Consider the following 12972-nt stretch of genomic DNA (forward strand, 5'->3'; position numbering starts at 1 on the left):
TTTCTAATGTCCTTGGTACAGAAAAGCATTGATCAACCTATAGGCTGCAGGGGTTTTAAGGCACACTAACTGATTGCTGGGGGATTCAGTCATAACAGTGTTGATTGAAAAAGTCTTTCTTAAAAATGTGGTTATTTGTCATTGTTTTGGCCGTCACCAAAGAAATAAACCAAAGTTTTGGCCATCAAAGAAAGAAAAGTTCGCAGCGCCGCTTTCAGATGCGGTGCTTCCTTTGGGAACGCTGCTTCTCCTGCCAGCTTACAGCATGCTTAAAAAATACTCAGCTGCTCTTTTGTGTATCTTTGATGCAGTCCAGAGTCACAACTTGCCCGTTAGGTGATTGCACTGCACAGTCTTTTTTAACCAACATTGTTAAGTTTGACTTGATCCCTTTCTTTTGCCATTTTTTTTTTTTTCCAATGGGGCAAGCGAGAATGTAGAATGGATGATTTAAAATGAATGTCAATTGCTATGCCCAGGGGGAAGCAAATCCTTACTTCTATAAACCAAGCAGGGTTTCTTTGTTTAAAGGTGGAAAACTGTTGTGCTGTGAATCCTGCCCAGCTTCCTTTCACCCTGAGTGTCTCAACATAGAAATGCCTGAAGGATGCTGGAATTGCAATGACTGTAAAGCTGGCAAGAAGCTACGTTACAAGCAGATTGTTTGGGTCAAGCTTGGGAATTACAGGCAAGTTCACTATTTTTGGTTTTTAGTGCTTTGGATGTTTTTACTGTACTATAGAATTACAGGAAGATAACTCAAAGCAGCTCAAGTCTTCATAAACAAGAACAAGAAATACGATAATAAATTTACTTTGTGTCAGACATCGATGTCGCCCTTGAAATTAAATTCTCCTGCTTTTTCAGGCAATGATGGATACTTGATTGCACTTGTATTTGCTCTCTAGAGTGTAATAGCAGTACGGAAAACCAGGGACTATCTTATAGACCCAAGATGTCCTAGCCTGTGTTTGCTGTTAGTCACCTGCAGGAATGCACACGTTTTTAGGTGATCTTAGAAATCCACCCTCGTGCCACCTATGTTCTTAAAAAGCTTTTCCAAAATTTGGAGTAAGAGCTTCTCTTGTGTTCTGTGTGGTGCTTCCCAGGTATTGCGAAGGGGACCCTTGACTGCATAAGGAAGGGGTTCATTTCTTTGCGAAAGGAAAACTGGCTTTTATTTCTCAGTCCAGGCAAACTCAGAAGCTGAGGCTATGGTTCAGGGAACTTACATTCTTCTTTTTTTTCCTACTTTCCAGGTGGTGGCCAGCAGAGATCTGCAATCCCAGGTCTGTGCCTCTCAACATACAGGGCCTCAAACATGATATCGGGGACTTCCCAGTATTTTTCTTTGGTTCACATGACTACTATTGGGTACACCAGGGCAGAGTTTTCCCTTATGTTGAAGGAGATAAAAGCTTTGCTGAGGGGCAAACTAGTATTAACAAGACCTTCAAGAAAGGTAAAATCAAACAAAGTTTATAGTGGTTTATGACAAAAATTCCACGTGTTTGTGTCTCCATCACCACTTAACCTGCATGGGAATATTATGTGACTAGTGTTCTGTGTTCACGTAAAATTGCAAACATTATGTAGATCCCTTGACTGCAGATTAAAATATGTTTCTTTAAGTGCCTACTCATTGTGTATTGTTGTGGGCAAGTTCAGTTCTTCCACAAACTGGGAAACGTTAAGACGGAGCTTGGGCTCTGCTGCATGGGATCATTGTTCAGTATCTCAGTACCTACTGAAAAGTACCTGATGCTAGATTCATTATATACTGCAATATCTCATTTTCAGCTTGCGTTTTTGTTTATAGAGTTCTATTCCTAGCTTTTAAAGAAATAAATTTTAATACATACATGTATATATTTGATTAACAGCAGTTGGCGCTAATTGCTTTCTATTTTGAACTCCCTTGCATAGCACTTGAAGAAGCAGCAAAGCGCTTCCAGGAGCTGAAAGCACAAAGAGAAAGCAAAGAGGCATTAGAAATTGAAAGGAATTCAAGGAAACCTCCACCTTATAAACACATCAAAGTGAGTTGGCTTCTTCCTTTTCCTATTTTTTTTTTTTCTGTGCGTGAGCTAGCTTTGTATTTAAACTAATACTTGCAACAATTCAAAGAAATCATTTTGCCATTCTTTTCAAGAACCTTTTTTTCTGTCTTATAGTACCACGAAACATTCTTTTAGCAGAGTATTTGTGAAAGAGAGGTAACAGTTGAAGAACAGTGTTACCTAAGGTGGAATTTTGCTGCTTGTCAGCTCATCTCCAGTGTCTTTAGATACATGCTGGCTATTGCAACTTCCTAACTTTGTTAACGCTGGACTGGTACTAGCAGGAATGCCGACTGCTCATCCTGCTGCAAAGTCTACCTCTTGCCAGCAATTTTGGACACATAGGACTCAGTGTTGTTCCTTTAATGTTTTTAGTTGTAGTTGGAAGAAATCCCAGTGATGTACTTGATAAACTTTGTGTGCTTTGAGTTCCAGAACCAGTAATTTTACTGGGGAGACACTCGTGCTATACTGTCTGGAGTCATGAGTTTTAATGTTCTTCGCTTAAATTACTTACTATTAGTTTCTCTGAACAGTGTGTGTCCCCAGTTGAGTTAGCAGTAGAGTGGCAACCACCATCTGTAAAAGCACATGCATGTGTCAGCTGAATTGCAGGAAGCGTACTTGTTGTGACACACTATCCTTCAAAAGGATCTAGAGGAAAAATAATGACAAAATCATTATTTTCTTGCCTTCTCATGTCAATTGACAACTGGCCTCCAATAAAGCTGTTAAGTCTGTGTTCTTTGTGCATTGTCTTCTTCATTTATTCTTTTTTTTCCCCTCTGTTCCCCAGTCCAACAAGGTAATAGGGAAGGTTCAGATCCAGGTAGCCGATCTGTCAGAAATCCCGCGCTGTAACTGCAAGCCGTCGGATGAGAACCCCTGCGGCCTGGAGTCCGAGTGTCTGAACAGAATGCTGCAGTACGAGTGCCATCCCCAGGTGTGCCCGGCGGGAGAGCGATGTCAGAACCAGTGTTTCACCAAAAGACTCTACCCTGATGCTGAAATCATAAAAACAGATCGACGTGGATGGGGTCTCAGGACAAAAAGGAGCATTAAAAAGGTAGAGTTACAAAGGACAATGGTTGCGATAGCCCTCGTTGGACACTTGGAGTATTGCAGATAGCTGTTTTGAACAGTGTTTTTATCCATCAGCATCTGCTGTCTTGATAAAGTGATGCTCAGAGTGCTGAGTATCGACTCCCTTGTGTCAAGGTATCAAATCGCGTTCCAGCTTTTCTGAATTCCCTTACGTAAAAGTTGGGAGCATGCTGTTGGCCTGGAGGGCTACTTTGAAACGTGGTTCTTAGTGATTTTTTTTTTTTAAGTGTACAATTTTTGTATAACCTGTGTTTCATTAAAACTTCATTACTGCAAATGTTCTGAGTTTATTGACTATTAAAAGTCGTAATAAAAGTGAAGTGTGTAGTGCAAATACTCGCCATTGTAATAGTTCACTTTTTCTTAGGAGTCTATCAATGTTGTCTCGTTGTCCTTTTTAAAAGAAAGCATGAAACTTTAAAGGATTCTAGAGAACTGACAAATACAGCTTATGTAGTGATTCAGAAACAGTGCTTGGCTCTGCTGCCTTTTTATTTTGGGCGGGCTTATTGCTCTGGGCAGCAAATAGTGGTGGACGTATTCATGGCTTGCCTACTAGAGGGTTAAAATTTAAATCTTTTTGTGATGATGAGAGTATGTTTTATAGGAAATGCTTTTTTCTGGGGTGCTTCCCTTTACCATCATAAGAGTAGTAGGCATGGGTTTCTTATTTTTGTTTTCTGTTGATTTTCAGGGTGAATTTGTGAATGAATATGTTGGCGAGCTAATTGACGAAGAAGAGTGCAGATTGCGGATCAAACGTGCACATGAAAACAGAGTAACCAATTTTTATATGTTAACTGTAACAAAGGTAAGTATTATGTCTTGTTCAGTATAAACTGTTTATGGTTGAAACTAGGGGCAAAATGCTGGCAGATTTATTGTTCCTTGTTTGGTGTTACTCTCCTACCACCACCTGGGTGTCAGTAGGAGGAGAACATTGGTGTTTCTCTTTAATGGAGCGGGTGAGGAGATGAAAGAGAAAGCCTGTGTCTCACGTGTGCACTCTGTGCCTGTTTCACTTCTCTAAACACAAGTATTCAGACATTTTTTCATAAAACTAACTCTGCAGGGAAAACTTTCCACTTTTAACTTGTTTAAAATAAGCGTATTTTGTGCTGCCTTAGCCATTAGTAGTCACTTGTCGGCAGGAAACCATTTTTTGTTTGCAAGTACTAAATAATGTCTTTGTCTTTTTATTTGAAGGACCGGATAATAGATGCTGGCCCAAAGGGGAATTATTCTCGTTTTATGAACCATAGTTGTAATCCAAACTGTGAAACACAGAAATGGACAGTGAATGGTGACATTAGAGTTGGACTGTTTGCTCTTTGTGATATTCCTGCAGGTAAAAAGATGGCACTGTTTTGCCGGTATACTTTTGTCTTGAAATGGCTAAGTTCCTAACCTGGCCATGTTTGGTTGGGTTTTTTTCTCTGAAGTTACTTAATACCAGTTTATAGGAACTTCTGTCATTGATTGGAGTGGAGACAAATATTTGAGTTCCAGTGTTAGCAGGGATCTTACAGTTCGAAATAATTTGAAGCCGAAAGCTCCTGCTAAAGTTAACTGCAGGCCTTGCTGCTATGTACGGTTAACTCCGTGCTGTGTAAAAGCTTACCAGAGCCTTGATGCTCTCACCAATATTTGTCTGGTGCGGTATTATCTTTCCATGTTAAAAGTGTTTTACCTGATCTTCATTTGAACTAGGTCTGTGTGGTAGTATAGCTGCTACTTGTGTCTGATCTAGGAGAACTTGCTCCTTTCAAAGTCTATGACATCACTGCACTGTTTCAAGCTTTCCCTTTTAAAACACATTGCTGCTGGATCTCACAGGCTATCAGGAGATAAATGCTAATGAACTGTCATTGTCACAAGCCTGTCTTTCCTCAGTGTCAGTGTGGGTGAATTGCTTTTCTTTAAATTTTAGGAATGGAGTTAACATTTAATTACAATTTGGATTGCCTGGGCAATGGTAGGACCGAATGTCATTGTGGAGCAGAAAACTGCAGTGGTTTCTTAGGAGTGCGTCCAAAGGTACGTGGATGAAAATTGAAGCTTTTCTTCCCAAATCCAGAGAAAGTAGGGCAAAGAGAGGTTTTTCTTTTAACTTTTAACTTTGGTCTATGTGATACTTTCCACCCTTTGAAAGTCTCTAAAGATTTTACAGTTATGCACTGTAGTGCCATTGTGTCTAGGGTGAAGTTAATTTCCCAAATTGTGTTCATTCAGATACATGTGGATGGGCGTTTCTGGCTTTTATAGCTGAAAAACTTTTTTGAGTGGATTTAATTTAAGCGTGGTTCATGCAAATAGCAACCCAAAGTTGATTATAAACCCCTTCCATTAAAATTAATTTAAAGTGACTGTATGCTGTGATCTTTGTAATTGCTAGACAGCATTTGCAACGGCAAATGAAGAGAAGGTGAAGAATGCAAAACTAAAGCAGAAGAAACGGAAAATAAAAACAGAACAGAAGCAGATGCATGAAGACAACTGTTTCCAGTGTGGAGATGGGGGAGAACTAGTCATGTGTGATAAAAAGGACTGTCCCAAAGCATACCACCTCCTATGCCTTAACCTGACTCAACCACCCTTTGGTAAGAACAGTCATGTGGCTTCCTATTCCTCTCTTCCTTCCTGCAACAAGACAGTGTTTGGGCTGAAATGCAGTATTCATTTATATTAAATGCAGCGTATTTGCTTTTGCAATACCACCCATATTTAGAAATAGGTCATGGGGTTCCTAAATGAGAACTGATGGACGGAGAGGCATTGTAATACTTTAATGTTGTTCTTGTTGCATCTATACTGCCATTGCAAGCATGATGTGTAGGGCCCAATTAATCAGTAAATATGCTTAAATTAGCTACTGTATCCTGATGGCACTTACCTTCCGTTTGACTTTTTCCATGTTAAGGCATAGCTTTTTTGTAGCTAGGGCTCAAATTATTTGACAATACATCTTAATCCGATCACAGGATTTTGTAAAAGTCCTTGTGTCTTTAATCTTCCTGATTCCAAAGACTTTGGTGAAAATCATTAGAAGTTCAGATTAGTCAATGATTAAATGAACCAAAAGGCTGCCACAAGTGAAGTTGAATGTCACTTTTCAGTGTATTAGAAATGTGAAGGCAATCCTCAAAATAGCTTATTTGCTGAAGAAGGAATTGATAGCATCTTAGCACTAAGAGCAGCTTGAGTTAGGTTTTTTGTTTGGTTTTTTCTTTGAAGTTCAGGGATTTAGCCTGGCCTCCTTGGAGGTCTGGAGTCCCATCCAGGTGCAATTCTCACTCTTTGACCTGCGGGTCTCGACACACTAAATGTGATGTGTTATGTCCCTGTGAAGGACAGTGCTCTCCATTTCTCAGCAGTAACCAGCCTGGGCACCACAGCGAGAAGCTTTTGAATCCTGTTTTGCTGTGTCCAGTATGAGAGTTCTGCAGTCTGAGAATTGAGCACATGGCCATACATGTCCAAATGGTTCGGGGGGTCTGGGGGGGGGGGTTTTATGCTCAAACATACTTGTACACAACTTGTTCTTTTCTGAGCCATTTCTCGCTTATTTTTCAACACTAATGCATTCAGTCTTCTACGTTAAAGTACGCTGCAGTTGAACTAAAACTCAATTTGGAGATACCTGTCTGAGCAAGCACTGTGTGCAGATCAACGAGAGATGCTCACAAATCAGAAAACTGTACAAAACAAACTCCATCTTGCAAGGACATGCGGTGTCTTGGTGCCAGAGGAGGTTGATCTAACTATTTTAAGCTCTGGTTATGTACACAGCAATGTTTTGAGCCAAGCGAGGCCTAGAAAATGCAAAATGACTAAGAACTGTTCACAGTCAGATTCTTGTAAATGAGAAGCAAAAGTAGTAACTACAGTAAGAGCTGATTTTTCTCAACTTTCTTTGCAATCATGAACAGTTACAACATGGACTAAGGGTTAAAGGTGGGTGCTGTCCCCAAAATGCACTAATTCAGCTTCCTGTCTCTCTCTTCTCCCTTCCCCTCCCGCCCTCAGGAAAGTGGGAATGTCCGTGGCACCAGTGCGACGTCTGTAGCAATCCTGCAGTTTCATTCTGTGAGTTTTGCCCTCATTCCTTCTGTAAAGATCACGAGAAGGGAGCCCTGGTGGCATCAGCGTTGGATGGTCGTCTCTGCTGCTCTGCACATGACCCCAAATCTCCTGTGGCACCCGAGTACTGGAGCAAGATAAAGTGCAAATTGGAAGCACAGAATCCTGTAGAAGAAGCAAAGGAGTGAATTTGGTTAAAAAACAAACCCGGGAGGGGAGAAGAGGAGCAAACAGGCGATGAACTTGAAGAGACTGCTACGACACATTCAGTCTTTGTCATTGGAGCTGTCGTGTGTGAACTGGGACCGGGACCATTTAGTCTTAGCAAGCAGAAGCAGGCAGTGGTGTTTTGGGTTTTATTGTTTGGTCTTTCTTTTACCCTTGAATGTGCTACAGCAGCTCTTACTGTTGGAAACCAGAAACATCTTGGCCTTCAAAGAAAAACGTCAGACCTTTTGACAGTGAAAAGAATATTCTGTTTAAAATATGTTCTTTGAGTGTAGAAAGCAAAGCATAGCAACATATTTATTTATTTAATTTTTAAAGGGTGTTGAAGATCTGGTTTTGATCAGTCAACGTGTCTTTAAAAACAAAATAGCAAAGCCAACGTAACTTTTATGTCTAGTTTATGAAAAGAATAAAGCCTCCCCACTCTGTGTAACATTGAGATGCCATAAAGACAGATGTGGGTTTCAGACCAGGTGACCCTGAAATGCCTCCATTCCAGTACTTGCTTTTAAAGGCATTTTGAGAAGGTAGGTTATAGATCATGTGAACTTAGGAATAGTATTGTAAAGCTTTTCCTGTGAGAAATCAGGTGTATGACTTCTTGGAAGTGCTTGTAACATGAGATCTGGCATTGTTTAAGGAGGGAAGAAATCATGGTTCCTTGCTCGAGAGCTATAATCAATGTTTGCAGTCAGGTGGAAGCTCAGGAGGAGCTTCATTGCACAGCGGTAATTTCTTTATCCCGCTTAATTTGGAAAACCTTCATAGTTAGGAGAGCCTCTCGGCCTCAGGCACATACTGCAGCACACTCGGAACTGAAGGCTTAGTCCTGCCAGTGGGAGCTCTGCCATTGACTTCTATAGATGGAGGATTGCTCTGCGCGTGTGTACGTGTCTTCTGCCAAGTCTGCACTTGGTTCATGGCAGTTATATTAGTGCGATTCTTTATTGCCGCCTTCTCAGACTCCCATTAGCTTCAAAGGAAATTTGAGCACTTAAGGAATCCAACTCATGTGTGCGTTTCTGTTGATTGAATGTTTAGATTTTTGTGCTGAGAGAGATCCTCCAACTTTACTCTTCATTGTTCCTGGAGCTAAGAAAAATCTCAGCACTTCTCCAATGAACAGGGTGTTTTCTGTGCCTGGGTGATGGGCCACATTCACAGCAGCCGACTTGAGCCTCATGAGACAGTTCTCTTTTGGATTTCCTCTCGTAATCAGTAGAGAGGCTCCTTCAGTGAGGCTTTTGAAGTGGCTTAGGTAGGCTCCTGCTCCAGATTTTCTTTTGAAAACCCATCCTTGTGCGAGGAGCCTGGGGGACTAGTTTCCCCAGGCTGGGGTTAGTCTTTGGTGAACCTCCTCCCCTAGCCAACAATCTTACAAAGCACCGTGCGTCTCCTCTTGCCCTGGTAGAGTTAGAGCGTACTTTGGACTTGTGGACTGATACTAGCTAACTTCGTGCTAGCTTTTCACTAATGGGTATTGAAAGTAATCCTGAATGAAAAAAATTCCTATCAAGTGTTGCTGGCATCTGGCTAAATTTAAGCCTTTTAAGAACCTTGTCTCTGGAAAACTGCTTACGTAATCCTGCAGGAACACGGTGACTTCTCAGTTCAAGAAAACAGTAGACTGAAAAAAGTACATGTGGGATTTTAGAGCACGTCTTGCCTCTGGCCGGTGTCCTTCTCGTCCTCAAATTTATGTATGGGGGGGGGAATTTTTGTGTGCAATTGTAAAATTACAAAACACACTACTATCTCTTTAAGCAGCAACTGTGCCGTGTAACTGATCTGGCAGTTCATCTTTGAACGTCTGCAGATGCTTTTCCTACGAACTTGGGGTGTCTTGGGGGGCATTACCGCAGCTATTGGTGGGTCAGTTTGTGGTGCAGAGGGCTAGCGAGATCTATAAAGCACTTCGTCTTGTGGTCCGTACTACAGTGAATGTCTGAAACACTAATCTTGCTTGAAAGCAGTGCTATATTTTGGTATTTTTTACAAAAAAAAAAAATTTACAAAAAGGATTTTATTTTTCTTAACATTTTGTGTGATAAATGTCTCTTTTTAAGCTCTTACTGGGGGTGTTTAACCTTTTCAGAAATTCCAAACACAGCTCTTGCTACAGCGTCTGTGAGGCCTGATGTCTTTATAGTGTTTATTAGGCTTGGTAACGTTCAAAGGATTTTCGGAAGTCCGAGCGTTCTGAACATTGCAGACACGCGGTCGCGTGAGCGCACCTACGTACTACTTCATTCCGTGTCCGTGGTGACTTACCCGACCGGAGGGCGATGGTGTGGCAGCACCAGACGGCCCCGGGAGCGTTTGACGTGGCAGGGGAGCAGCCGGGAACCGCGTGCCGCGCACGGCAGAACCTGTGACGGGTCGCAGGAGGTTTAGAAACTTGTGAAATACTGTGATTTGAGGCCGGCTGCTACTCCTGTGCCATGCCGCTTGGTGTCTTGGTTAACTTTGCTTTCAAACTTCTTACAGGTGCTCCCTTTTTTTCCCACCAAAAAAAAAAGCTTAATAATAGCCAACAGCTGGGCTTGGACTTAAAAGGGAAAATAGGAGATTGGTTTATGAGCTTGAACAACAAAAAGGCTGAACTGGATTTCACGCTATTGGAGAGAAGGTGAATCTTTCAAAAAAACTTTAACATTCTGAGAGAAGCAAATACCTAATTCAAAGTGTCTTGGTAACCGTAGGGGGTTTGTTCTAGATGCCAAACACAACATGTTAAAACACATGTTTTAACCACATCTTTGCAAACTGAATAATGATAATGCAATTCCTTTGTAAGGAAAAGATTAAGAGCTGTTTTGATTAATTGGCATCAGCAGAGGGGGAGTCAGCTGCTGAATTAAATTTGTGTGGTCTCTAAAGTGAGCGAAGCCGTATTGGATAGTTTGGTCGTATCATGCTGACGCCTGGAAGAAATCCACAGAACTGATGGTGATTTCAGCTGAGAACTGAAATCTGCTGGTTTAAGACCATCAGTTGTTCCTTCACCGGAACGTCACACTTTTCCCTTCCTTTCATTTTAAATTTTTGAGATAGCACCACGCTGCTGGCGATCACCTGCCTCGGGCTCCGTCGCCTGCGTGCTGTCTCTAGTGCGGCGCCTGAGCTGCTCCGCAAAGTTCCCGGGATTTTATTGTTTACTGGAGCTTTTACTCTGCAGTTCGCACCTTAGCGCAGCGAAAACGTTCTGCAGACCGTGGCCAAATGGTGCAATGGCTGGTTACTACCGTTTTCTAAATACATGGTGCAAGCATTAGTTATTGTAGCTTTCAGATTATTAGTATAGACTTGTCCTGTCGATAGACTGTTGAAGGCATTTGCAGCTCAGGAAGGAGAACGTAAAAGGTGATTTTTGTGGGCAAATTACCTTCTCTGGTCACCACCATGGTCTTAGAGAATCTGTTAAAATGGAGTACTAGGGCTGGAATGTTTAATTTTGGCCTTTCTTCTAAAAACCTTCTCGTATCTTAATTTCAGGATAGAATGGGAAAGACAGAATTACTAGACGTAATTAACAATGAGCATAAAATCTGTATATATTGAAACTTTACAGAACTATGTGGGTGGGGTGGGGGAGGAGGGCGGGAGGGGGGATGTCCGATGCTGGTACGAAGTAGTCACTTTAACATTGAAACCTCTGCCTCATTGAATTCAGGGTTTAATGTACTTGAAGCTCTGCGGTTCCTTATACAGCTTTTTTTATTTATACATAACTTTTTTTTGTATACTACATTGAAAATGTCTTTGACTTCCCTGAAGTTACTTTCTGCTCCCACTGTACAGTGAATCTATGGCAAACGGGAGAGTTTTTCAAAGCCGCTGTCTCAGACTTGTGTGTGTTCGAGAAGCGTGTTGCATGAGAGACGGCAACCTTGGAGTACTTGCTGTCCCTTTGCTTTCAGTTTTCCATCGACTTTCCCCCGCCATTTATCTTTGTGTAGCAAAAATGTTTGCACTTACGATACACTCCTACACTTTGGATGTATTCACAATGTTGTTCTGAGGAGAATAGAAAAAAAAAAAAAAGGAAAAAAAAAAAGAGGGGAAAAAAAAAAGCTGTTTCCTATTCTATTGTATTCCTGAGTGAGGAGCTCAGGTCCTTATTACCCCTGTGAGGGGCTATCTCACTGCTCTGGAGAGAGGGGAGTTGTTAAGCTGAAACTCTATCTGTGCTTTGCATAGAAGACTTCTGTAATTAATGTGAAATCAAAAAGGGAAAACGCGGATGAATTTGCCAAAGCCATTCACTCACCGTTTCTCGCGTGGTACTAACTGCCCGGGGGTTGCGCGTGGGAGAAGTGAGCCGCCTTTCCCAGCGCTGCCTCTTCCAGCTCCGGGGGACGAGGTGGCTGCGTGGTGGCCGCGAGGTCCTTCACAGCCGGGCGCTGCACCCTCTGAGCAGTTCTTACTCGCTTTTGGGTTATAAACTGGCTGGATGGGGGGGGGGGGGGGACCAAACACGTTTCCTATTCACTGGTCGAGCTGTATCTCATTTCTGGTGTCACTTTTCCTTTTCAAACAAAGCGATGGCGGTGCCACAGAAAACAAGGTGGTAACGAAGCGTTTCGGCTGGCTGGTCGTGAGGTTTGTTCCGCAGAGGGGTGTGCGCATACCGGGGTTCCGGGAGAAAGCTGAACCTCGGGGTTTCCACGCGAGTGATGTTGCACAACACAGATACCTGCAGATTCCGTTTCCATTCCCATGTACTCTTTCTCTGTAAGGATGACCTTTGTAGAGTCGTTATTTCTGTAGACTTTGTTTATCTGTAACAAACTTTGTAGATTCTGTGAAATGTTATTTTAACGAAAATCACTCGAGTCTTTAATAGCAAAGCATCAATATTCACTGAAGTCGGTATCTTAAGAGTTTTTGGAAGTTGACTAGAAGCTCTTGACACTAACGAAGTAGTGTTAAATTTCCCTGGCGATGTTCCACTGGGGCATTACTGTATTATGACTTGATGTTGCCGCATAGACTTTGAGATATACGATATTTTGGGGGTTTTGTTGTTCGGCCTATGTTCTCTTGCATAGTGTGAAACCTGTAAAGCTTGGTTAACCTGTATATAGATAGCTTACTGTCAACTAGTTATAGTGTATCTAGAATTGCCTGTAATATTTTAGCTTCTTACTGAACGTGTGTGATGGTAGAAACATATAATTTTTGTACATTATATTTAATGAGATGTTGCCTTTTTTATTTTACAAATACTTTGGAATTCAGATGTGTTTTTGCTTCCGTGAGGATTAATTTGGAAAGGTTTTTAATGACATTCCACTGATTTGAACTTTTGCTTGAGGTTGACTTCAATAAATCGTTCTGGATGTTCCAACGAGGAAAGGCTTTTCCCTCCGTCTCGCTGGCCGAGGGCAGGAATTCGGTGCCCGGGGGGGGGGGGGGGGGGGGGGTGTCGAGGCAGGGCCCGGGCTGTGCCGCTTCGCGAAACGCCGGGTTTTCCTCTTGCCGCTCCCGGTGCTCGATG

General features: G+C 42.0%; 1 protein-coding gene across 4 annotated transcripts in view; it reads left to right on the forward strand.

Annotated features, from left to right (window-relative positions):
• The window catches only part of NSD3 (nuclear receptor binding SET domain protein 3), a 44859-nt gene extending 32925 nt beyond the window's left edge, over positions 1 to 11934 (forward strand). For 3 of the 4 annotated variants that reach the window (XM_075736459.1, XM_075736461.1, XM_075736460.1), the window contains 9 exons: positions 532 to 688; positions 1260 to 1462; positions 1927 to 2039; positions 2857 to 3126; positions 3859 to 3975; positions 4371 to 4512; positions 5095 to 5201; positions 5560 to 5764; positions 7191 to 11934. In XM_075736459.1, coding sequence (XP_075592574.1) covers positions 532 to 688; positions 1260 to 1462; positions 1927 to 2039; positions 2857 to 3126; positions 3859 to 3975; positions 4371 to 4512; positions 5095 to 5201; positions 5560 to 5764; positions 7191 to 7432 — 1556 coding nt within the window. In that variant the 3' untranslated portion in view covers positions 7433 to 11934. The remainder of the gene's footprint in view (positions 1 to 531; positions 689 to 1259; positions 1463 to 1926; positions 2040 to 2856; positions 3127 to 3858; positions 3976 to 4370; positions 4513 to 5094; positions 5202 to 5559; positions 5765 to 7190) is intronic. The other variant, XR_012832559.1, reaches the window with a different exon arrangement.
• The last annotated feature ends 1038 nt before the right edge of the window (positions 11935 to 12972 follow it).

Source organism: Balearica regulorum, chromosome 27 (genome assembly GCF_011004875.1).
Source record: "Balearica regulorum gibbericeps isolate bBalReg1 chromosome 27, bBalReg1.pri, whole genome shotgun sequence".
Classification (NCBI taxonomy): Eukaryota; Metazoa; Chordata; class Aves; order Gruiformes; family Gruidae; genus Balearica; species Balearica regulorum.